General features: G+C 49.4%; 2 protein-coding genes across 2 annotated transcripts in view; one reads left to right on the top strand and one right to left on the bottom strand.

Annotated features, from left to right (window-relative positions):
• ALX4 (ALX homeobox 4) overlaps positions 1 to 1,249 on the top strand; it is a 42,363-nt gene extending 41,114 nt beyond the window's left edge. The window contains exon 4 of the mRNA XM_030333235.1: positions 920 to 1,249. Coding sequence (XP_030189095.1) covers positions 920 to 1,249 — 330 coding nt within the window. The remainder of the gene's footprint in view (positions 1 to 919) is intronic.
• Positions 1,250 to 21,224: 19,975 nt separating this feature from the next.
• EXT2 (exostosin glycosyltransferase 2) overlaps positions 21,225 to 25,931 on the bottom strand; it is a 147,287-nt gene continuing 142,580 nt past the window's right edge. Inside the window, exon 14 of the mRNA XM_030330822.1 lies at positions 21,225 to 23,081. Coding sequence (XP_030186682.1) covers positions 22,943 to 23,081 — 139 coding nt within the window. The 3' untranslated portion in view covers positions 21,225 to 22,942. The remainder of the gene's footprint in view (positions 23,082 to 25,931) is intronic.

Below are 25,931 nucleotides of genomic sequence, written 5' to 3'. Positions count from 1 at the left end.
GGACTGCAAACACTGGGTGGGGAGGGGAGCCGGCCAGCAGAAGCTGCCTGAGGGCCAGCAGGAATCCCCTGCACATGGCTGGGAGGTCACCATCTCCTCTGGTCCTGCTCACCCTGCCCCTCCACACCACAGGCCTGCCTCCAGTCTACCCCCACCTGCTGCCTGAGCACCCCCGCCTGTCTCACACACACACACACACACACACACACACACACTGGCACGTGGGCAACCAGCCTGGCTCCGTCCATCCCCTCATGCACACTCCCAGCCTTCTGAGGTGGCCCCGTCCATCCTAAATTCTGAAGCCTCAAGGACACAGCCCTTGGACCCTTAACCACGGGTCATGGGGGAGATTTGGCCCCCCTGCCTGGCCCTGCCCCCTGCACACCACAGCCCGCACGCCCAGAGCCCATGTTCCCAACGCCAGAGCTCTCTGGGTTTGGGTCAGCTCCCATTTCTCAGGTACCTGGGATGCCCCAGGCCTGACGAGGAACCACAGGCAAGTAAGACGCTGTTACTGACCTTAAGGGGCTCATGGAGGGAGAGACAAAGTCTGCAGCTACATCTAAAATTTGCACGTCAGCTGGCTGAGGCGGGGGCTGCCCTCAGCTGGTTAGCTGTGCCGGGAAGGTCCCTGTTACTGGACCTTTGATGAAGTTTGAAGTTCAGTCCCTAAAACAGAATTTCTCTCTGCTGGGAACAGAGGAGCCAAAGCATTAAACCCAAACCCTCCTAGGTCTGGATGGCCGTAAAGGTTTTGAGAGACTCCCAGGTGAACACTCAAGAATGATCTCCTCGTAAGGATGGGCCCCTAGGCGGGGACAGGTCATCTGGGAGTAGGAGCAAGCCCCTTGCATAGCCGCCACCCCCACCCCTGCCCCAGCCAAGCCTGTGACACCTCTCCCTTCCCTCTCCCCAGATTCAGAACCCATCCTGGATCGGCAACAATGGGGCCGCCTCACCGGTGCCAGCCTGCGTGGTCCCCTGCGACCCGGTGCCTGCCTGCATGTCCCCTCACACCCACCCGCCTGGCTCGGGGGCCAGTGGCGTCACCGACTTCCTGAGTGTCTCTGGGGCCGGCGGTCATGTGGGCCAGACACACATGGGTGGCCTGTTTGGAGCAGCAGGGCTCAGCCCGGGCCTCAATGGCTACGAGCTCAACGGGGAGCCGGACCGCAAGACCTCGAGCATCGCGGCCCTCCGCATGAAGGCCAAGGAGCACAGCGCGGCCATCTCCTGGGCCACATGACAGGGCCCCTCGCAGCCCATCCCCACGCCCTCCCCCACCTCGGGGCACTGGCCACGCCCATGCTTTCCAGGCCCCCAGCCTCCCATTCGACTTTCCTCTTAGGAACCTGGCCTGGGCCAGGGGCCTGGCCCTCAGCACTTTCAGCCGCCCCAAGTGTGAGGCCCCACGGACCGCTGGGAGGGAGGGGGCAGCAGGCCCCGCCCTCTCTGGCACTGAGGCCGAGACCCCTGCTCCTGGCCAGAGGCAGCGGAGGAAGCCAGGTGGCCGAGTTTTGCAGCTTTGCATCCATTATAAGCTGAAGACCCTTTCTCCCCACCCCTGCTCTTCTGCCCTGCCCGGTTTGAGGGTTGAGTCAAGGACAGATTCCCATCCAGACCGAGCAGCGGCCACGTGCAGTCATGTCCGTCCTTCCCTCTGCTGTGTGGTCCCCTGGTCACCAGGCCAGTGAACGTGTCTGAAGAACAGGCCGCCCTACAGAGTTGGCTTCCTGCCCTCCCATCTCCTCTCCTCCCAAAGCCCACAGCATCCGACCTCCTGGGCCCAAGGCACCACCTCGCCTTCACCCACCCTGGCCGTCCCCTGTGCCGGACCCACCTGGGGAGATGGACAGAACAGGAAAGGAGCTGGAGCTGAAGAATCCTGCTGTCATCCAGCGATGCTGGCATCTAGGACAGTCCCTGAGGGGGCCTCCTCCGGCTCCCTTGCTCCCGGAGACCCCGGATCTGGGTGAACACCGCAGGGGAGCGGACACAGACCACCCACGACACCCACAGTGCTAGAAGAAGAAAAGCTTCTAGAGAGAGGAAGAGCTGCGGGCAGGGGTCCGGGAGGGGACAGGGGCTCGGGCACACACTTGCGCTCTCCTTGACGGTCCAACACCCTGCAGCCAGCAGGGTGCCTGTTACAGTGGGCAGGTCTGGGCAGCTGTGTTCTCCAGCTAGCCAGGCCCCTCCAGGAGGACCTGGGGACGCTTGTCCCCTCCCCCAGCCATTCTGGTCTCTCGCCGGGGCTGCTGAGCAGTGCCCCGGCGTGGAAGGACTTATACCTCGGAACACACAAGCTAGGGCCTGGAGCCGTGTTGGCGGGGGGGTCAAGAGCAGCGTGCGGAGTTTGCTAATGGATGTGTGCACTCGGCCTCTCGGCCCTTACGCTGCCTCAGGCTGCCTGTCCCTCACCAGCCGTCCCTGGAGCGGCACCGGACCTGCCCAGAGCCTTCCGCAGGGGCAGGGGGCGGGGGGTCCCAGTTCTCCAGACAAAGGGAAGACAGAGCCCTCTCTGGCGCTTCTTCCCCAGGGCGTCAGAAATCTCAGCCCCTCTCTCCAGCCTCTAGAGGGGCTCATGGGCCAAGCCTCTCTGGGTCACTTGCTCTGCCCCAGATGTGGGAGACAGGATGCCCCCCGGAAGTGGGTTTCCCTGCCTGCGGAAGGGGCCTCCTTCTGTGGGGGATCTCTATCCACGTCTGCCTGACTGGAGACTTGCAGCTCGAGTTTCGGCACCAGGTCCCAGCCATCACCTAAGCCCGTGGTGCACAGCACCTGTCCTCTGAGGCGCCTCCAGCGGGGCGGCCCCCGGGGAGAAGGCCCCCACCTTCTCTGTCAGGGAGGAGGGCCGAGTCCAGCAGGCTCGGGGACCTGCCCACAGGACAGCCTCTTGGCTTCGGTGGAGGGTGACAGCCTCTGGAGGTTTAGAAGGAATCACAGTCCCCACCTCTGCCTTGTGTTCCCATCTGCCCCGGAAACAGGACTGGGGAAGGATCTGGCTTCGGCTCCCTTCGTTAAGAGTCAGACCTCTTTGCAAACCGTGGCTCTAACATTTGCTCTTCTACAAGTGAAGGTTCAGGTGATGTTCTCATCGGCTCAGCTTTAAAGGTTTCTTATATCTGAGGATCTGGGAATGCCTCTTCCAGTTCTGAGGTTCACTGAAATAACTCAGGCTCCCCAAATCTAGGAAGGGAAAGAGGGAAGCACGTAAGGCTGGGAATAGTTCCCTGTCTTCCTTAACGGCTCTGGTGGCTGGGAAGGACATGGGAGGACCCCTTGCCGTAGGTATGTTCTCACCCAGGAGGGGATCAACAGAGAGAGGAGGAAAACCGGGAGAGTGCCAGAGGAGGAGGGGAGGGAGAGAGGGGCTCTAGGTGGATCCTTCTGGAAGGGACCCCTGGTGCTCAGTTCCTCTATCTGACTGCTTTCCGGCTGGGTGACACCTCAGTCGGACAAATGTCAACCAAAAAGCTTGAGAAGAAAAAGCGTCTGGTAGAGGAAGAGGCTCTGTGGCTCTGGTTGTCCTTCCCACCAACACGGCCAAGTATTTATGTGTCAAACGTCCGTGTGAAATGTGCCTGTTCATCTCCCCACAGGGAGGTCGCCCCACCTGCCCCAGGCCTATCTTCACCCTGTCCCAGCTCCCCAGGGCCGGCCCAACACCCTGAGAATCATAGAACCCTTGAGCTGGAAGGACTGAAAGGCCCTCTACTTAGTACAGTCCCTTCACAATGGAGAACGAGAAGGTCCCAGCCCCGGGGGTCGGGGCAGGGGCGGTGAAGTGACTGCCCTAAGCAGCGGCCTTAGCCCACATGTTGTGGGGGGGGGGGGTGCCTCTCACGGCATCTCCGCTCTCTGCTGGAGGTCCTCCCTCTCTCCTGAGCCTACCCTCTGGTTCCTTCCCAGTGGGTGGCTGGGCCCAGGCCTCCGAGGGCTGGAGGCGTCCCCGCGGCAGCTCCTGCGAGGGCTCGGCAAGCTTGGGTGACGCGCCGGGGCTGGCTGGCTTCCTCGGGAGCAAGGTCTCAGGAAGGCGGGCAGAGAGGAGAGCCAGCCTGCTCTGAGGGTCACCGCTAAGCGAATAAGCTGCAAGGGGTGAGGATTCCCTTTGGTTACTTGCCTAAGATCTCAGCAGGCGTGGCAAATGCAGACCACTGGGCAGCCTCTTCAACACCGAGAGCCTCCGATCCCCGCTGGGGACACGGCCAGGTGGCCAGGGCTTGACACGAAGGTGCCGCCACCACCCTCAGATGCCCTCACACTCCCGGGGCCCGGGAGGAGAGGGCACTGGCTTGTCCCCAGGTCTTCAACGGCTCTTGGAGGACACGGGCTTTGTAACTTTTCTTGAATCCTTTCGACTATACTTGATTCTCAGCTCTCACTACCGAGCCTCCAGCTCTGGGAAGCATGGTGGCCAGGTGAGTTCAAAGACACTGCTAGGGGACGGGGGCAGCAGTCGTGAGGTGGGTCCCAGCAACACACCGCAGTGGCCACACGGGGCCCAGCTCCAGAGCCCCGCCTGCCCTCTCTTTGGCCGGGTAGACAAGAGGAGTTTTTCCACGAAAGCTACCAGGTTATCTTGCTTACGCAGCCGTTGTCTCTCTGGGCCAGGTCGTGGGGAGATCATCTCGCGGGACACCCCGGGGCTTCTGGTCGGCTTCATGGCCCTGTCAGGTGCAAAGGCAAGTAAGACAAGCTGGGGGAGGACGGTTGGCAAAGCGGCCCCCCCCAGGATAATAATCCATGGCCATAAAAGAGAAAGAGGAGAAGACAAGAACCCTACTGCCGGAGTTCCCAAACTCCACTTCACCTTCACCAAGGATGCTGCAGGGAGAAGAGGCATTCTGGTGAACCAGACGTTACCTAAGCTTGCCCTCCCCCCTCCCCCTTCACGTACATACATAGAGCTAGGCCTTTATACTACTGATTTTGAAGGACAGTTCTCAATGCCTAATAGTCTGTTTGGATGTGCAGTGGTTGAAAAGCGCTGAGTGCTAGAAGGAGCGTGAACCTCAGCCAACACTGACTGTTCTCATTGTAAGATATTTTTAACCCTGTATAAACGCAACTTTTCCCTTTAGCTTAATGGCCTGGGGTGGAATATTAAAAATATATATTAAAAATACATTAAAAACTCAGAAAAAAAATGTATTAAAAAAAATGAGGTCAGTTCCATAAAGTTTTACTGCCTAATACCACCATGTAACGACATTATAGCAAAATATTAAAAGAATCATTCTTGCCTTTTAAAGTAAGTTATTGCACTTACATCTTCTTTGGGAGGGGAGGAATATCTGATGAGAAGGGGACTTAGGGCCCAGGCACGGGGCCAACTGGAGGGCGGAAGCAAATGGACGCTCCGGGGCACCCTACGCCGGGCACAGCCCAAACTGTCTGTTTGCTTGGTGTTTGCAATAAACTCCTTCTCCTTCCTCCTCTCAACTGGAACCTGTCTGTTTTGTTCCCGACTTGTGACAGATGAAATGTGATCAGAGGGGCCTCTGAAATCTCACAATAATTGAAGTCGGCAAAAAATACTAACAGTGCCCTTTTGAACTGCTGACACAGTACAGAATGGATTACCAGGGCTAGATTAACAACAGGTGGCCGGCCAGGGCTCCTGCAACAGAGAGGGGGTGCGTGGCCTGCGAGGGTCTGGGACGGTCCCCTTTCATCCCAGAGGACCTGCCCGCACAGCAGGCAAGAGAAGTCGGCGGGTCGGGGGACCAGAGACTGCCTCTCAGGCAGCAGAAAGGGTCCCAGTGCATCTTGGGTACGCCCAGCATTGCCCATGCGCGGAGGTCTTCAGAGAGGCACAGCCAGCCCATTGGTCACGGAGTGCCAGTCTGCGTTTGCAGGGGCTGTCCCGAAAGCAGAGAGAGCCGGGACACGGAGGGCCGGGGCAGGGCCGCGGGGCACAGAGCGTGAGACAGGCCTCCAGGAGAGGCAGGCCCCAGGCCTGGCTCTGCTCCTCGGTGGCTGAGGGAACTTGCAGGAGGCGTGACCAGATGGTCTTTAAAGCAAAGCTCTAAGAGCAACTTAGGAAGCAGGGAGGGCCCAGGTTCTGCTACGGAATAGGCACGTCCCTGCTTTCCGACGTGAAGGTGATTTGAGGACGGGCTGCCGTGTGGAGAGGGGACTCTGCTCTCACATCACTGTGGCTCATAAGCCTGTGCCTAGGGCGACTGGGTGACTCGGTCGAGCATCCGACTCTTGATTTCAGCTCAGGTCATGATCCCAGGGTGGTGGGATCGAGTCCCGCGTTGGGCTCTGCGTGGAGCCTACTTGAGATTCTCTCTCCCTCTGCCCCTCTCCCCGGCTCTCATGCGCTCTCCTCTCTAAAAAATAAAAATAAAAAATAAGTCTGTCCCGGACTAGTTTACCAGCTTGGGGGAGGATGATACGGATAGTACCCATAGTATCCGTGCACGGGCCTTTGTGAGCTGGTGTGGCAATAGTGATCTAAAGGGCAATGCTTATCCCTCAAAGAAACACCTCTCCCTCTGGTTGCCAGCCGTGAGTCTCACAGGAATGTCCTTTTCAGCCTCTCTTTCCAACTATTTAAATGTTACTTTCTTGGAGCCACATCCCCGACTCGGTACCCGTGGTAAGTTATTCAGTATAGACCCAGCCGGGTTTTAGGTTGGCCTGGGCTGGGAACTTGTTTTTTTTAAAAAGACACCTGTCAGCTCTTGGGACTCAGGGTCATGGTAGCACTTGGAATGTCCATCCCAAATCACTGCCAAGTCCCAGGGCAGGAACCGAAGCAGAGAGAGGGAAAGGCCTCGTGCCCGCGATGCTGCCTGCCTCGTGCCCCGGCTCTGGTCTGTGGGAGCTGAGCAGCCCCAGCGTCCCGAAGTCCAGGTGAATGGGACTGCCCGAGCGTGGGGCTGCTTCACGGGGTCGTTCAGGCCTCCCTGGTGACCCCGGTCACCCGTCCCTGGGACCTGTGCCTCTGCGTAGCACTCTGGGAGACAAGGCCAGCAAGGCTTCCTCCGATATCCGCTGTAGCTCAGCCCTTCCCTATCTGGCCGCCAGGACGGCTCACTGCTCCCCACACCATCTGGGGCCTTTCACTTGGCCGCAGTAATGGACGTGCAATCCACTTAGGACGCCTGTCTGCCCCCTGCCAGCTGCCTGCACCAGGAGAACTCCTGTCCGCTTCGTTCTCTAAGGCTTCCTCCAAATGGCAAGACCCTCTGTGAAGCTCTTCCTTAAGTCCAGGCCCCCACCCCTACCTCCACCCGCAGTCAGCTGTTGGCCCCTGTGTGCACCCACAGAGCTGTTCGTAATACAATTTCAGCACATAATCCGCGTACGTTATTTATCTGCCTGACTGCCCCACAGGCCTAAAAGGCTCCAAGGAGAGACAGGCCAGTTCTGTTCACCGGATGTTTCAGGAAATACTCGGGTAGCTGAGGGGACAGATGGGAAGGTGGGAAGGAGGCAATGCTCTACTTGGTTCACGATGGGACCGGGAAGGTCAGAGAAGGGATTCAGGTAGAGAGAGCTGGAAGTGGGCTCAGGCCACTAGGGATCAGCCAGGAGTGAGCTCAGAGCCACCACCTGGCCGCGGGCCTTGCCCACCCTGTTCCTCCAGGGCTCGTGTGCACTGAGCCAAAGCCAGGACGCAAAGCCTGGCTTCTCTGTCTGGTGCTCCTGGGGTTGAGCCAGCACGAGGCCGGCACCCCAAGACAGCCCGAGAGGTCTCATACCCCAGAGTGCTCATCTCAGGCCTTTTTTGCGGAGTCTTGGGCTCAAACCTGGAGTCATCCCCGAGTCCCAATGCCCCTAAGCCCTCTGCACCTCCACCTGCCTCGGGGCGGGCTCCACGGCCAACCCGGCAGAGGCTGCCGGTTCCTCACCAATCCCACTGCCCCAGGTCTTGCTACAGAAAACAGTGGTGCCCAGGCACCGAGCTGGCATTTATCAGCAGAAACCCCGGTAGCTGCTGGGGGGCAGGGTGGCGCCTCGGTGGTGGTCTTCTCCCCGCACAGGCCCAGACTTGCACGCTCAGCTGCTGAGGAACAATAGGCCCTCCACAAACAGCCCGTTCCCCCAAATAGGGCCATCGCACACTGTGCGCGCAGAAGGGAGGAGATGCGTGCCAGCTCCAGAGACAGTGGGGTGTGAGAGTTGACATTTTCCCAGGAATTCTGTGATTCCAAACAGACTTTTTTTTTTTTTTTTTTTTTTTTTTTTTTTTTTTTAGCTGCACACAGACCAACAGGCTTGAGGAAGGCAAACTTCCGAAAGAAACTCCAGTGTATGGCCATGTGTGCACCATGTGTTAAGTAAGGTGTTGCCTTAAGTAGTTGGGAGCAAACCCACTGTGGGCCCTGGGTGACATCTCCCTGGAGCCCCGGTCGGAGCGCACTTCAGAGGCACAGAGGCGATGCTGTTCATGGCACACCCCCTGGGGGCTCTCCTTTGGTGGCGTCACAGGCCCCCCACCCCCGCTGTCCCTTCTCTGTCCTCTACCCACAGTGGATCTCTGTGATGCCCAGGCTCTGTGAGAAAGACAGGACATTAAGGCCAAGCTGTACCGCGGAGACAGATGAAAAGAAATGAATGTGTGTGTGTGTGTGTGTGTGTGTGTGTGCGTGTGTGTGGTCGGGCGGGGGGGTGGGGGAGGACAAGGGAAGAGAAGAGTCTGACGAAGGGTGAAGTCTCCTCTCAGAGGTAGCTTTGGACAGACAGTTCTGTTCAGACAAGAGCGTGGAAAAGGACGGGCCAGGAAGCCACATGGTGAAGTGGAGGACAGGAGACCTGGGTTTAACAACCGATTTTAAAACCTACCAGCTTCATTATCTCAAGCAATCTCTGACTTTCAGTTTCTTCATCCGTAAAATGGACACAACCAGCTTATCTCACAAGGCAGTTATGAAGTCCGAGAGAATGAAAGCATTTGAAGCTAGTGAAGAGCTGTACAGGCAGGAGAGATCTCGCACGCTGGGGTCTGGGGAGGGCCGTTGGGCTGGCCAAATGGCCAAGGGACAGACGCCAAAGCCTGGGGTACTGCTTCACAAAGTGGGCCACCAGCCTGGGAAGCACTGAGCACCCCTGATCTTGTGCTTATGTGATTGAGGAGGGGGTGGTGAGCAGTGTAGAAGCCAGAGCAAGACGCCATCCACTGAGTGGCTTAAATAATGGGTATTGTCTCACAGCTCCGGAGGCTGGACGTCCATGATCAAGGTTCTGGCCGACTCAGTTTCTAGTGAGGCTTAGCGTCTGGCTTGTAGACGGTCACTTTCTCACTGTGTCCTCACACTGCCTTGGTCTCTGTGCTCGTGCCGAAAAGAGTTCTGGTGTCTCTTCCTTTTCTAAAAGGACACCAGTCCTATCGCATTAAGACCCCACCCTTAGGACCTCACTGAAACTCTATTACCTCTTTCTAGGCCAAAGCAGTCGCATTGAGGGGTCAGGGCTTCAGTGGGGTTTTGCAGGGGACACAATTCAGTGTGTAACAAGCAGCTGGTGTGTGATATACGACTGAGGGGAAGGCACAGAAATAGACCAGCACTGCTCTTCCCCATCCTCCTTTCCCAGAGGGCCTCAGCAGGTGCCAGCAGTTCCCACACGTGCCCAGCAACCACGTGATTTGGTGCCTTGTCGCTTTCCACCTAGGCCACCGCTGAGTGGTCACGTGCCAGTCCTAGTCCCCGCCCACTCCGCCCATCACCAACACCAACGCCAGACTGCCAAAGACCAGCTCTGATCACATCCTTCACTAGAACAAACATCTGAAAAGTCTCTGAAGTATCTACTCACTGACATTTCAGCCCTTTTAATTAGGCCTAAACTCCTATCCAGTCTCATCTTTTCTCTTCTTTTTGAGACAGGTCGGGGGAGGGGTCGAGAGAGACTCCCAAGCATGCTCCGTGCTGTCAGCACAGAGCCCAACGCGGGGCTCGATCTCATGAATCGTGATCTCATGACCTGAGCCGAAATCAAGTTGCATGCTTAACCGACTGAGTCATCCAGGCGCCCCTAGCCTCAAATTTTCTAACGCCCCAAACTGGATGCACTGTTCCTGCAAACCTAAGTCATCCATTACACTTTCCCATATTTTTAAAATCACTTTATTTTATTTCATCATAAGTGTACTCTAATCCCCATCGCCTATCTCCCCCACCCTTCCACCCACCTCCCCTCCAGTAACCATCAGTGTGTTCTCTATAGTTAAGGGTGTGTTTCTTGGTTTGCCTCTTTATTTTCCCCTTTGCTCATTTGTTTGGTCTCTTAAATTCCACATATGACTGAAATCATATGATATTGTCTTTCTCTGACTTATTTTACTCAGCATTATACTCTCTAGCTCCATCCATGTCTTTGCAAATAGCAAGATTTCACTATTTTTATGGCTGAATAATATTCCATTATTTATGTAGACCACATCTTCTTTACCCATTCATCAGTCGATGGACACTTGGGCAGCTTCCATAGTTGGCTATTGTAGATAATGCTGCAGTCAACATGGAGGTGCATGTATCCCTTTGAATTACTGCTTGTATTTTTTGGGTAAATACCCAGTGGTGCAATTCCTTGATCACAAGGCAGTTTTATTTTTAATTTTTTGAGGAAACCCTCAGATTGTTTTCCACAGTGGAAATCCACCAGTTTGCATTCCCACCAACAGTGCAGGAGCGTTTCTCTTTCTCCACATCCTCGCCAACACTTCTTTCTTGTGGTTTTGATTTTAGCCATCCTGGCAGGTGTGAGGTGATGTCTCATTATGGGTTTGATTTGCATTTCCCTGACGATGACTGATGTTGGGCATCTTTTCACGTGGTCTATTGGCCATCTGGATGTCTTCTTTGGAGAACTGTATGCTCATGTCTTCTGTCTATTTTTAAATTATATTATTTTGCTTTTTTTGGTATTGAGTTCTGTAAGTTCTTCAAATATTTTGGATACTAACCCTTGATCAGTTATTTGCAAATATCTCCCATTCCATAGCTTGCCTTTTAGTTTTGTTGTTTCCTTTGCTGTGCAGAAGCTTTTTATTTTGATGTAGTCCCAATTGTTTATTTTTGCTTTTATTTCCCTTGCCTCAGGTGACATATCTAGAAAACTGTTGCTCCGGGAGATGTCACAGAAATTACTGCCTGTGCTTTCTTCAAGGATTTTTATGGTTTCAGGTCTCGCATTTAGGTCTTCAATCCATTTTGAGTTTATTTTTTGTAGATGGTGAAAGTGGTCCAGTTTCATTCTTTAGCATGTGGCTATCCAGTTTTCTCAACATCATTTGTTAAAGAGACAGTCTTTTTCCCATTGGATATTCTTTCCTGCTTTGTCAAATATTAATTGACCATATAATTGTGGATTTATTTCTGGGTGTTCCATTTTGTTTCATTGATCTATGTGACGATTTTTGTGCCAGGACCATACTATTTCAAGTACTACATCTTTGTAATATAACTTGAAATCTGGAATTGTGATGCCTCTGTTTTTTTCACGATTGCTTTGGCTACAAAAGGTCTTTTGTAGTTCCATTCAAATTTTAGGATCATTTGTTTTGTTCTGTGAATAGTGATGTTGGTATTTTGATAGGGGTTGCATTAAATCTGTTGATTTCTTTGGGTAGTATGGACATGTTAACAATACTAATTCTTCCAATCTATGAGAACAGAGTATCTTTCCATTTTTTGTACTTTCTTCAATTTTTTTCATTAATGTCTTGTAGTTTTCAGTATGGGGGTCTTTTACCTTCTTGGAAAAATGTATTCCTAGGCATTATTTTATGGTTTTTGGTGCAAGTGTAAATGACATTGTTTTAATTTTACTTTCTGTGGCTTCATTATTACTGTATAGGAGTGCAACCAATTTCTGTACATTGATTTTGTATCCCGCAGCTCTACTGAATTCACTGATCAGTTCTAGTAGTTTTGGGGAGGAATCTTTAGGGTTTTCTATATATACTATCATGTCATCTGCAAATAATGAAATTTTTACTTCTTCCTTACCAGTTTGGAGGCCTTTTATTTCTTTGTTGTCTGATTGCTGTAGCTAGGACTTCTAGTACTATGTTGAAAAAAAGTGGTGAGAGTGGACATCCTTGTCTTGTTCCTGACCTTCAGGGAAAAGCTCTTAGTTTTTTATCGAGTATGATGTTTTGGCTGTGGGTTTTTCATACAAGGTCTTTCTTATGCTGAGATATGTTCCCTCTAGACCTATTTTGCAGAGGGGTTTTTGTCATGAGTCGTTGTTGTACTGTGTCAAATGCTTTTTCTGCACCTATTGAAATGATCATATGGTTTTTATCCATTCTTCTGTTGATGTGGCATATCACATTGATTGTCTTGCGAATATTGAACCACCCTTGCATCCTGGGAATAAATCCTACTTGATGGTGGTGTATGATTTTTTAAAGATATTGTTGTACTTGGTTCACTAGTATTTTGTTGAGGATTTTTGCATCACATTTTCCCATCTTCTTGTTTCCTTTCACTGCCCTCAGGTCAAAGTGCCTGCCCCAACTTCTCAACACATCCTTATCCACCAAATGCCCATCTCTACCTATTAATTCTCTAAAGACCACCTCAAGTGCCACCTCTTTTCCCAAGTCAAACATGATCACACTCTCCTTCCATGACAGGGAATGTGTGCAATTCACCCTTAATCATGCACTGTCTTATATAGTAGGTAGGATTATAAAGTGACTTATCTCCTCTATTCATTAATTCCATTAAAAGCTCCTTGAAGGTGGAAATGGTATCTTCCTCACCTATTTATCTATAGCATCTGGCAAAGTATCATAGAAAGCATTTACTGTTAGCTGGATGGCTGGCAAGTCTGCATTCCACATCAAGAACATACCAGAAAACACTAAATTGAAGCAATGGAACTGGAGGCAGCCTAGATCCTGAATCCTTAAGCAAACATCCAAGTTAAGAAGGGAAAGGAATACCAGTCCATAACAAAATTGAGGCGCTGTGAAAGATGACCGTGTTTAACCACCACTTAAAAAACAATATTGCGGTATAATTTACATCACCAATTTTAAGTATAATTAGAGGAGTTTGGGAAAATATGGATATATATACACACAGCTAACCATCACCATATTCCCCAGATCCCAAAAAGTTCCCTGTGCCTCATCCCAGTCAATCCCCAGCCTCAGGCATTGATCTACCCTATCACTCCAGATGAGTTTTACCTGTTGTAAAACTTCATAAAAGTGGAACGTATTTATATATATGAGAATATATATTGTGTGTATGTACAGTGTGCACTCATTTGTGTCTGGCTTCTGTTCACTTGTTTTGGAAAATCATCCATGTTGTGTGTCTCCATAGTTTGTTATTTTTACTGCTTAGTTGTATTCCATTGTATGGATATACCACAATTCATCTATCTAATCATCTGTTGAACATTTAAGTTGTTTCTAGTTTTTGGCTGCTGTGAATAAAGCTGCTATGAACATTTGCATGGAAATATGTTTTCTATATGTATTTTTTAAAACATTATGTAAATTATACTTATTTATTCCTCTTCTTTTTTTTGAGAAAAGTTTTTGTATAAGGTTGGTATTATTTCCTCCTTAATTATTTGATAGAACTTGCCAGTAAAAACTATGGGTTTTTCTCTGTGGGAAGTTTTAAATTATGGATTTGATTGCTTTAACAGATATAGGACTATTCAGATTTTCTATTTCTTCGTGGGGCAATCTTATCTCTTTGTGCCTTTCAAGGATTGTTTCCATTTCACCTATGTTGCAGAATATATTGGTATGAAGTTGCTCATATGAATCCCCTTTTAATATTTTTAGAATCTGTCCTCATTTTGGCTCCTGATACTGGTAATTTATATCTTCATTTTTTTCCTTGAACAGTATAGGGCAGTTATTGATTTTCTTCAAAGAGCCAGTTTTTGTTTCACTGATTTTTCTCCATTGTTTGTCCATTTTCCATTTATTTCCACCCCTTTCTTCTTCTACTTTGGACTTTATTCTTCTTTTTCAAGTTTCTTACGGTAGTTTCTTAAGCTTAATTGATTTTAGTGCCTTTCTAACATAAGCACTTCAAGCTATAGATCTACATCCCACACATTTAGATCTATTGTTTCATTTTCATTTAGCTCCAAATATTCTCTAATTTCCTTTGTGTCTTTGTGAACTCATATGTCAATTAGAAATATGTTAATTTTCACCTAATGGGGACTTCCACAGATATCTTTTATTAATTTAATTCCACTGTGAACAGAGAACATAGTTTTCATGTTTTCATTTCCTCAAAAATTACTGAGACTTATTTTATGCTGCAACCCATTTGTGGTGTATGTTGCATGTATGCTTGAGAAGAATGTGTATTCAGTTATTAGTGAATGAAGTGTTTTATAACTATGAATTAAGCCAAGACAGTTGATAGTATTATTCAAGTCATCTATATCTTTCTTACTTTTCTATCGACTTGTTCTATCAATTACTAACAGAGGAATGTTGAAATATCCAAATATAATTGTACATGTTCTTGTTCACGTTCAGCTGTTAGTTTTTGCTTTATATATTTTGAAACATTGATGTTCAGTGCCTAATTTAGTATTACCTGTTCTGTCTTCTTGATTGATTCCTTTATCATTATGAACTATTGCTCTTCCTTCCTAGCAATATTCTGTTTTTCTTTTTAAAGTTTATTTGAGAGAGTGTACATGTGAGCGGGGGAGGGGCAGAGAGAGAGAATCCCAAGCAGGCTCCATGCTGTCAGTACAGAGCCCAATGCAGGACGAACTCACGAACTGTGAGATCATGACCCAAGCCAAAACCAAGAGTTGGACACTTAACTGACTGAACCACCTAGGCACCCTTCAATATTCTTGAAGTTAATTTTGTCCTTCGTTGATATAATCATTCCCACTTTTCTTATGACGCATGTTTATCTAGTATATCTCTTTCTACTCTAACTGTATTTTATAGTGTTTTCCTTGTAGATAGCATTTAATTGTTCTTGCTGTCTAACTCAGAATAATCTCTACCCTTTAATTAGAATGTTTAGGCCATTTACATTTAATGTAATTATTGATATATTTGGGTTTAAGTCTACTTTTTTTTTTTTTTTTTTTTTTTTGTCCCATCTCTTGTTTACTTTCTTCTTTTTCTGCCATCTTTTTGATTAAATATTTTTCTGGTGTTCCATCTCCAATATTGGCCTATTAGCTATACCTCTTTTAAAAATGTTTTTGGTGGTTGCTCTAGGGTTTACAATGCACATCTTTAATTTATCACAGTCTATCTTTCAGATATCTTTCAAGCTTTCTTCCTAACTCACCAGCAACTCTTCTGTCTCCTTTTCTGGGTTTTCCTTTTTTTCCTCTATCTATAAAGGTTAGAGTGGGCCCAATAATCAGGTCCCAGTCCTTTTCTCTTCTCTACCTATGCTGACTCTCTGGGCAATCTCATCCAGTCTCATGGTTTTAAACCCCATCTATATATTCAGTCTTAACTTTTCCCCTGAGCTCTAGATACCTAACTGCTTACATGACACTACTACTTAGGTTTCCAAAAGGTAACTCAAAGAGCATGTCTGAAGTAAGGCCTTTGATTTTCACTCTCAACACTTCCCTCCCCTCACCCCTGCATAGTCAGCATATTTCAGTTAATGGTATCATTCCATTACTCAGGACAAAAACCTAGGAGTTGGCTGTGAATCCTCTATTGTTTTCCTCTCCTATATTCATCAGTAAGTCCAATAAGACTCTATTCCCAGCATAACTTCTTACTACCCCTGCTACTACCATCCAAGTCTAATGAAGCCACCATCTCTCACTTGGGCTCCCTAAAATAGCCTTCTAATTGATTTCCTTTCCTTCATTCTTGCTGCATGTAGCCTGAGCTCCACACATTAGTTGAAATTATCTTAAAAAAAATACCATTCAGGTATTACCACTTTGCTTAAAACCTTCCAGTGTTTTCCTGTCACACACAATAAAAATCTAGAATCCTTTTGGCCTACATGGTCCTAACACAATTTGGCTCTGACCTACTTTTCTGGCATCATCTCTCCCATGCTCTCCACGTTAAATACACAGGCGTTCTTGCTGTTCTTAAAACAAGCTGAGTTTGGTCCTGCCTGAGGGCCTTCGTGCTAGCTCTTCCCATTGCCTGGTACCCTCATGGTTCACTCCTTCTCAACATGTATATCTGTGCTTAAACGCCACTTCTGACCAACCCATCTAAAATACTTCCTCACACCCAAGCCACTATCTCCCCTTACTCTGCTTTATTTTCTTCACAGCATTTACTGTCATTTGAAATTATATTCATTCACTTGTTTTGGTGGTCTTCCTTCTTAGAATGTAAACCTTTAGATAAAAGTGGGGGCATTTTGTTGTTCTGTTCAATGGAGCAGACTCACGTGAAGAATAGTATCTGGTATAAAGCTCAACAAGTATTTGTTGATTGAATGAATCCACCACATCTGGTTTATTTTCTCAAGGAAAATTATCTTTAGGAGTCAGTAGACTAAAAACTCCAGAATGAAAATTTACTTTCTCCTGGTCCCTTCTCTGAAAGTGAATTAAATCTGGTTGTTAGGTGCAATTGTCTTCATTAACATATTTCAGGGTCAGGTTGTATCTACAAAAAGATTTCTCTACTGACTCACCAGGCCAATCCATCCAGAGTGAATGATGCTCTTCAGTCCAAGTTCTGACAGACAAAAGTTTTGTCCTGCCCATAGTCTCACTGTGTACTTCTGATGTGTTGCTGAAGCCTGAAGAAGGTAGAAATCACTCCTTAGGAGGCCCTAACTCAGAACATTTCCTAGTTCAGATGTTTCCTTTCTATTCCAACACTGTCCTAGGTCATCCTTCCCAGTAAGATGGTGTAGCCATGGGACTAAAAGGAGCATCGATCTGATTTTAATGGATACTCATCCTTATCACTTCTGAAGAAAGGCTAAGATACAACTGCCAACTGGAAGATGCTATGAGAAGAGACAAAAAAATAAAAAATAAAAAATCCCTGCATCTCCCAAGAATTGAAGAAGATAGACTTAATGGAATCCTCATTTGGCCAAGTTGTCAATACACTAACCCAAACTGGTGACAAGAACAAGGCTGTTTGGAGAGAAATTATTGGGACTACATCCAGAAAACAAGGAACAGAGACTGGGCACAGGGTAGGCAGAAGGGAGGGGATGAAGGTAAGCCTCTCAGGATCTACTAAAGAAAGGCTATTGGAAATCCTATAGGAGCTGTGCCACCAATGCACAATTTTCGTTAATTACCTCAATTGTGGCTGTTATTCCCTTAATGAGAAACACAACTTCACTTCTAAGCAGACAGTGGGGCTGGCAGAAAGCTGAAACCTGAAAATCAGCAGATACAGGGCTACATACGGCCCTTACTATTGAAATTAAGCCACATCCAGAACACAGGGGATAGGACTCCAAATAGCTTCAGACAGCAGCCAGCCACACAGGGCCCTCACCAGGCACCGGATGGACGCTCTCTGGACCCGTCAAGAGGCCCAGATCCCAAGTGCTCATTTCAATAACATAAGAAAATAAACATGGGGCTTATTTATAGCTCAGGAAAGGGACTGGGGCAAAAGAACCACTCATTTGGTAATCCACCCTGACGGGGCCAGATAGGATCCAGACCCCCAAGCTCTCTGGTAACAGGGTGAACAGAAATAGGGGCCGGAAGAGGGCTGGCTGCCAGCATCACCAGGTACAATCTTGTAAAGGCCCTGAGAGAAGGGGAAAAGATCTAATACATCATCCCATCTCACCATCCTGGGTCTAAGTGATCTTGCTGCCTCCAGTTCCTAGTTGAGGAAACTGAGGCATGGGAGTGGACTCTCAAGACCAAGGAAGGCTAGGGTTCAACTCAAGGGGAAGGTGCTAAGAGAAGAGGGAAAAAACAAAACAAAACAAAACCCTTGCATCCTCCAGACACCGGAGAAGATGGTGTTAACGGAGTCTTCATTTACAGTTGGGACTAAAACGTAGGTATACAGAGTCCTTGGCCACTGATGGGCTCATGCCATCTTACACAGCTCAAGAGTTCCCAGTAGAGTTGGAGCGCCTTGAGCTCAGGACAGAGTCTTATTCAGCTCTATTTCCTGGACCCAGCACAGAGTCCAGCAAAAAGTGTATTTTGATGAATGATGAATGACTAGAAAAACTCAAAGACCCAATAAATGTCCTCTTACCTCACCTGGATCAGTAATTAGTTGGTTGTGCTTCAGCTGTGATTACCAGAAAACCAGGCATTCCTTGAGTTTATTCTTGGGCATAGTTGCTAATGATGTAAGTTGGTGGCTATAAATAAAAGCCCAAATAGACATATTCTGAAGGGAAGGCTCTTATGGAGGCTTCCATAGGAAAGCACTCTAGATGGAGTGGCTGGTGGTTCGGGTCTAAGACATATGGACTCCAGTCCCTGCTCTGCTGGAACCTCTCAGCCCATGTGCCGCTCCTGAGAGGTTGCAGACAAGAGGGAGCTTTGCTGAGAAGCCTCCGGCAGACACAGCTGGCCTGGTACCTCTCGAGCGCCACACAGGCATCCTTCCCTTTCTTTGTCTTCTGCCTGACAGCTCTGTACCCTTCAGGGGACTGGGAAGAAATGCCACCAAGGGCCCAACCACTTGGGAACAGAAGAAAAGAAAAAGCTCTACCCTGAAAAGGTTGTACGATTGTGGAAATGAAATGCCAGACACAGATGCTGGTGACTCAACTGTTGTTTCTGGAAAATGAAAGAGGCCTGGAAGGCTGAGAGAAGGGGCCAAACTCTGCCCAGTCATGTTCCCTGTGATGCCAGCAACAGTGAGTCTGGAATTAAAAAGCCATGGCACCAAGTTGCCTCCTCCCTGAGAACCTGGAAGTCACAAAGCCTGAAGCTGAAACCTGACAGTCCATTTGACATTGACAAAGGCGGATGCGAGGGTGTGGGTTGAGCTTAGAATGCTCCCACCCTAAAGAGAGGGGAAACCTTAAAATTGAGAGCACAGTGCTGTCTCACTTTCCTCCGCCAGGAGAAGGTCAAGGAAGACTGTTCGCAGATTGCCAGACCATGCTTGGTTGGCACAATGGGGCCACAAGCTATTCCTGATTTTAACTCAGAAACAGAAAACGGTGTCACTGAATATTCTGAAGGGAAGGCTCTTAGGGAGGCGTGGACCAGAGCAGGGCTGAGGTGAGCGGACAGGCCCCCCAGTTTCACCTGCTGCAGGCCCTGCGGTGGGAAGCTCAAGCTGCTTCCAGAGTCTTCCTGGATGGCAGCTGCCTGCCAATATGGTGAGCACTCCTGCGAGAACGGCTCCTAGGAAGTGGCTGAAGAGGCCGGGGGCCACCGAGCACTCTGTCCCCGCCTCGCTGTGCCACGGCTCCCTGAGGAGCAGCTGCTGTGGCTTCTGCTGCTGCAACAGAAGGCAACCTGGGCCCCAAGAGATGGAGAAGGGAGCCTGCCCCAAGAGAAGCCACCGTCCCCAAAGCGAAGGAGACCCACCAGGCTCAGGATGTGTGGCCGGTGAGAGACCTGCAAGTGCCCAAACCTCTCCCTCCCAGCCGGGCTCCCACGGGACCCTCTCTGACTGCCCCTCTCAGTGCCCAGCCACGAAGTCTCGCCAGAACTGAGCCACTTCCCAAGCGGCCGGCCTCTGCCTTCAGCTACTTAAGAATTCTACCGTCAAAGGGTCTTGAATTTTACCCCAGCAATCATATCTTTTGAGCCTGTGGCTAGAAACCGGCATCTTATCAAACACTCCTGCCAGAGACGACCATTCCGGGCAGCCGCTGGGGTCACAGGGTTATTAGCAACTCCTTCAACAGAGGACAGCAAAAAAGTGGCTTGCCCCTTCTGGCTCCCAGTCCCGGTCGCACACACCAGCGTGATGCTCACGGCCTCCCAAAGGCAGCAGAGAAACCGGCCCTAAAAGCCACAAGCTGGAAGCACAGTTGGAAGTACATCAGACTTTGGCAGAGCACCGGGATAGTCGGTTTTGAACTTCACGACACTGAGTAAGAAGAAGAGACAGTAGAGCATCATTTGCAGGAAAGAACCAGAGATTCTGAGAACAGAAGTTGTTGCTTTCCTCTTTAATTTTCCTAGAGAAGGAGGTTTTTGCCTAAACACGTGTGAGGGCTGGTAAAACACACGAGATAAGAATATTAAGAACTATCTAATGCTAACCAGCAAAAAAGTGTTTCCAATCTTGGCATTCCAAACTGGCTCATCCCAGTTGGGTCCCTGGGGGAAAAGGCGAGTGACTCAGTGCACACATTTGGGCCAGGGCCAGGGCCAGCTCAGGTTCATCTTCTGTACAGGCCAGCAGGATGCAATTTCTTAAAAAAGATTTCTTAATCTAAAACCAGCTGTTGTCTGCTGTAGGCCAGAACATGACATTTTAATTAGCATTATTGTTCCGCTTCTGAAACACGGCTCTATGGCATCCCAAGGGCAGATGATCCCAACCCAGGCTTATGGGTGAGGGTTGCTGGTGAGCAGCAAATAAATACACAGAGAAAGGGGTGGAGTCCCCAGGCCCCTCAGAATCCATGAATCATGATCCCCTGCTACATTCTTGCCCCGAATTTCTCCCTGTGACCTGCACCACCTGTCTGTTCGTAGGATAGAACCTCCGAGGTTTGTTTCAAGTACCTAGGATATAATACTCATTCTGCGATAGATACTGTTTTATGCTATGTTGCCAGATCTAACCCACAATATTTCTGGGGGTAGTAAGGTGCCTTAAATGGAATTTTAATGCCCTGAGAAGTCCAGTGACTCCTAACAAGGTGATAAAGTTACACTAACAGAGCCCCCTGGGGCTCCCAATCATCTCAGATGGAAGTGGTCCTCTTCCAAAAATCAAAGGGCTGACAAAGTTCTTAAAAAGAAAAGAAAGAAAATATTTACCCTCAGAGAGGGAGACCTGGATTACAAGCCAGCCACTAAGGCAGAGGACTCAGTGATGGGAAAAAGAGCAGAAAATCTGAGGTGACGATGCTGAGGGAAAAATACCGGGGGTGATATACATGCACGTATACAACGTTCACCCGGTTCTTAGCTTCTGGAAGGGATTTAAATGTGAGGCCCAACCCTTCCACCCACCCTGAATCTTGGAAAAATGGCTAAGGAACCCCAGAAAGGTTAGCAGTACTCATCACCTGTGACAACAGAATTCCCCTTCTCTTGGTTTCTATCCTACCATCCCCAGGATTGTGAATATGAGACTAAGCGCCTTCCCATATCCCCTACTGACAAATACAGAATTATTCAAATCAGAAGTATTTATTAGGCGCCAGTGTTTGAATGCAACACGAGGAATGATCACAGGTTCCGTGTGTGCACCTGCAACGTGAACAGACGGCGGGGAGCGGGGAGGCATCTTGTCCCTTCTTGCCCATTCCACCAGCACCAGTCCCGGGCTCTTGCTCCTCAGTGTGAGAGAGTAAAACTCATGATTCGCGCTTTCAATTTTGTTACTTCCTGAAGTTTTCTCTGACCTCTCGAAGTCTATAGGAACACGCTGGGGGTGACTCTTGTTAAAACTACACGTTTAAAACCGATAGCACAGTAACTATTCACCTTCGTGTCACTCAAGAGAACAATGGGTGGCATATTAGTGACTTCAACTGGCACACAACTAGGTTTCAGTAATTATAACCATATTCCAAGCAAATTGTTCTGTATTTTGTGTTCTGGGGACATATGTTATGGCTAAAGCCCAAACTGTGGCTAATCTTAATATTAGAGCCAGATAAATCTGTTTCGAATCCATAACATCTAACATTTGCCAGAGTAGATTTGTTCATCAACAGGGCTTAAAGAGGTATAATTCACACATGTGCAGTATTACTAAATGCTGAAATTTAACGATTTAAATATACCGGCAACTATGGCAAAGCAGTTGTTATAGCAGTATTTAACATTAGCCAGAACCTCCCTGGCTAACGTTAAGTTTACACCGAAAGAAGGAGGGAAATTTTGGAATCCCCTTGGGGTGGGGATCACAACTGCCTCGACTTTTACAACACGGTACCAGCTACAGCAACTCAGGGTATGGTTATTACAGGCCCTCTGTTTTTCCCTAAGAATACCTATGAAAAACTGACTGGATCTGATCAAGAAGCAAACAGAGTCCTTAGGACGTTTGGGGAGACATCTTGTCTTAGAATGTTTACAGCTTGGAGATCTTCTTCTGCTTGAGGCACATGGCACCAGATATTCCTCTGGGCTGTGTGTCCTCCTGGACGTGGCAGGAGGTTTGGAAATAGACTGGAGTTAAGGCCAGAAGATGGAGGTAAAATACACACAAAAAAGCAAGTTCCTTGGGTTACCAATAATCAGCATTTAAGACATATTGTAAAAAGGAATAAAAAATTATTTTAATCATATTAAAAAGCCAAACCAAAGAGGAATGGTTCATGGAATTTACAGGATCCCAATTCAGCACCGGGTGCTCCACCTACGCCTGGGTCCAGTGCCTCAGGTCCTAGGGCATGCGTCAAATCCCTCTAAGCTGCTGGGATTTTGTGCCAAATTCTTGGTTTGGCTTTTCCTCCTTAAAACTCACTGATCTGAAATAGCTAAAGGTGAGATATGGGCACGATTTACATGATTCCCCAGATCGAACATGGTTGACAGGTCTGTCTGCTCTACAGTCTGAGGGTCAGTGAAGTTTCCTTCCAGACTATTCCCTGCAAACAAAGGGAGCCTGGGCCGCATTTAAACCCAGAGCATGCCACAAAGGCTCCCATTTGGCATTTCCAGCAAGAACCCATCGGGGCTCATAAGAAACACTAGAATAGCGCACGCACCGCTCAAGGTGCTTAGACGCTCTCTTCAGGTTCCAGTTCTCGAGGAAGCAGGTTAGGGGTCACAGTCCAGTGTGTCAACTGAAGGTCCCCACACCCTGATATCAGGGTGCCGGGAGGCTGTGCTCCCCTACTTTGTCCACGCGTCACACTCAGACCTCCGTCACTGATGGGTTTCACAAGCTGCCGATGTTGGGGAAGCTCTTCAGTTTCTCGGGAAAGTCATCTTTGTACAGGACAGGGTCAGCTCGGTGCTCCACCACCTTGAGCGGCATCGTCCCGAAGACTGAAGCAAACTTGTTGATGCACTCGGACCTGAAGGGTTTTGGGTGGGCGCGGGGGAGGCAGGTGAAGAGGGAAAGGGGTAAGGAGAAGAGAGAAAATGTTCAAGGGGCCGACACATGAGAGCAACATACATACACTACTCAATATCAACAAAAGAAATCCAAGTATCGCAAGCCTGCTCCCAGGTTCTTAGAAAAGGTTGGGAGGGTGTGGACACAAGAAGTGATCTGGGGGTGCTGTGACTATTAGTTCAGGGGGAGAGAGTGAACAGAGGATGCTGGCGGGAGGTCACTGGCCTGTGCAGAGGTCAGTCTCTTTCCCCCTCCCCCTCAAATTCCAGTCATTCTTCCCCGTCACTACAAGCAGGCCTCAAACCAAGGTGGATCGGCTGCGAACAATTCTTAACCCCGTCTCTGCCAGCTAAAGAGAGGCCAAAGTGTGGAGAGGGAAGGGGCGCCTGGATCCGAGCTTCAGCTCACTGGAGTTTAAAAAGCAGAAGAGAGGACCTTACACCAGCAGCAACGGAAGGCAGAAGGTAACGGGCAGTGAGGCTTACTTCCAAACAGTAAGCCCTTCACTCGCTCAACCAGCGTTTCTCGAGGGCGATGCCGGAACTGCTGGCCACCTTCCACGAGCTCCTCCCCGAGAGCGGGCCAGCCGCTCCCGTGTCAGAACCAGCAGCGACACAGGGCTTAGGGACCGGGCGGCCCAGCAGCGCTGCAGGAGGGGAGACGCCGGTGTCCTTGACTCCATACCGCCCCCTGAAGCCCATGAGCCATCTCCTCAGAGGTGAGCGGGTCAGGCACGCTGGCGGGAAATGGCTCTGGTCAATCAGGCCAACTGAGTGTGACAGCCGGGTAATGAGGACGCTCCCGCATCCGGACCAGAGGGAAAAACAAGCCCATAAACACCGCTTTTGAAGTCAGGGGGACCTCAAGGATGCATTTCAGAAAGGTCAGCGCTCTCTCCCCTCAAGTCGGGCCCATGGCACCCGACAGCTAGGGTAAGAACACACCAATCGGAGGCAGAACCATTTCCCCAAGCGGGGTGGAAGTCCAAGACCCCGACCAGAAGCCTCTCCTGTCCCGAGACACTGCGAGCTTTGTTTCAAATTATTTCAATCAGTAAGTTTTTATTTGAGTCTTCTGAGCTTGGGGAAGAAACCAATTAATAAAGAAGCCAGTTATCCTCAATTCCTTTCTCTTATTACGTTTCTAAGAGAACGTGTTACCACTTCATTCGGAGCTCTTGGAGCTAATAACATGCCTGTGTCCACCACCACGAACCAACAACTAACACTTATTATGGATTCCAGGCTGCCTTACAAGTGCCCTACATGTATTAGGAACCCACTCCAACCTCCTGACAACCCTAGGGGGTGGGTCCTATGATTATTCCAATTTTCTACTGGGAAGACTGAGAGAGAGAGAGAGGCTGAGTAATATGTCCAAAGGCCAAATAACAGTAAGAGGCAGCACCAAACCCAGGCGGTCTGGCTCCTGAGGCTAAAAAATCTTAATTATGACATGATACAAATTTATTTATGAACACAATTCTAGAGTCCAAGTGGAGCGGTTGGAAATTAACGACTTTTGCGCTCCTATGATGTGCCAGATAATTTACAAACACGATTTCATCGATTCCTTAAAGTATCCCCCTTGGCATGCCCAACGGCTGGTTTACAGCAGCTTCCTGTTACGGCCCGACAAGTTAAAGCTGAGGCCTGAGCCCCAGAGCTGGAAAGTGCCGGAGCTGGGTGTGCAGCCCAGGCCTGCACTGGCAAGAGGGCCTCTGTACTTTCCCTCACCCTACCAAAACGCAGAGGCAATGACTTTGCCTCCTGCCACCACTCCTGTGAGACTCGGGAGGTGGAGGCTGAGGTTCCAAACTGAGAGGCGACCCGGGAAAAGACCGAGGCGTGTCCTCAAAGTGCTGCCGAGGAAGCACAAAAGCTGCCCTCTCCTCGAGGTACAGGGTCAGGGCAGTGCAGACAAAGTTAGTCTCTCCGCGGTCTTACTTTTGGCAGCTGTTCTGCCTACAAACATGTACAGATTCTTCCAGTTTCCAGTCATTATGCCCGTAGACTCTGGCCAGCAAAGCCCAGCAGGGCCCAACACACAACACAGGTACCGGTGGGTACGTATTAAAGAAGAGCCGTGGTTCTTGGCAGAGGATAGCGGCTCCCTGGCCCGCTGGAGAAGACTGAGCACAACGTCTCCTCTGTAAACAGATCTGCCAACAGGGCCGGGCCACAGGCAGGAGGCCACTGGGGCTCGGGCCAGCTGACTTGTTGACGGCTGCCCCTGGCTGACCCAGGCCTAGTGAGTGCTTCTTTCTCTCCATGCAGCCTGCACCGGAGAAGCCGCCGGCTACTCTGAGTGGTGAAGGTCCTTAACTCTCCGGCCAGGTACTGACAGTGTTGTCTACCTTCTTTTCACACAGGGCATCTGGGTTGGGGAACAGGTTGGGGTAGACGGTGAGTCTGGTGGTGGCTGGTAGGTGACTTGCGTTGTTCTGTCAGAGGTCCAGCCACCTTGTCAGTAAATGCTCCCCTGGGTTGGTTTTATAATCCAGTACAGACAGGCTGAGAACCACCAATGCCTACCTCTGAAGTGCTGGAAGTGTCTGTGGGAGAAAGGACTAATGGTTTTCTGTTTTCCTTGTAAACACACGCAATTACCTGAAGTAACCCGGAGCCTTTAGGACTAATGCTGGGGAAACTGGGAAGGAAATAATGTTGCCAGGCATCGTGCTACAGGCTTTCATATGTTATTACTTCATTCATTCCCAGCATATAACACGGTATTTGGTACAAAGAGGCTCAATAGATATTTGTTGAACCCATGAATGGACACTGTAATGTGATAGTTACTAATACAC

Source organism: Lynx canadensis, chromosome D1 (assembly GCF_007474595.2).
Source record: "Lynx canadensis isolate LIC74 chromosome D1, mLynCan4.pri.v2, whole genome shotgun sequence".
Taxonomy (NCBI): Eukaryota; Metazoa; Chordata; class Mammalia; order Carnivora; family Felidae; genus Lynx; species Lynx canadensis.
Note: the sequence above shows the minus strand (reverse complement) of the source record. Positions and strands in the feature narration are given on the sequence as shown.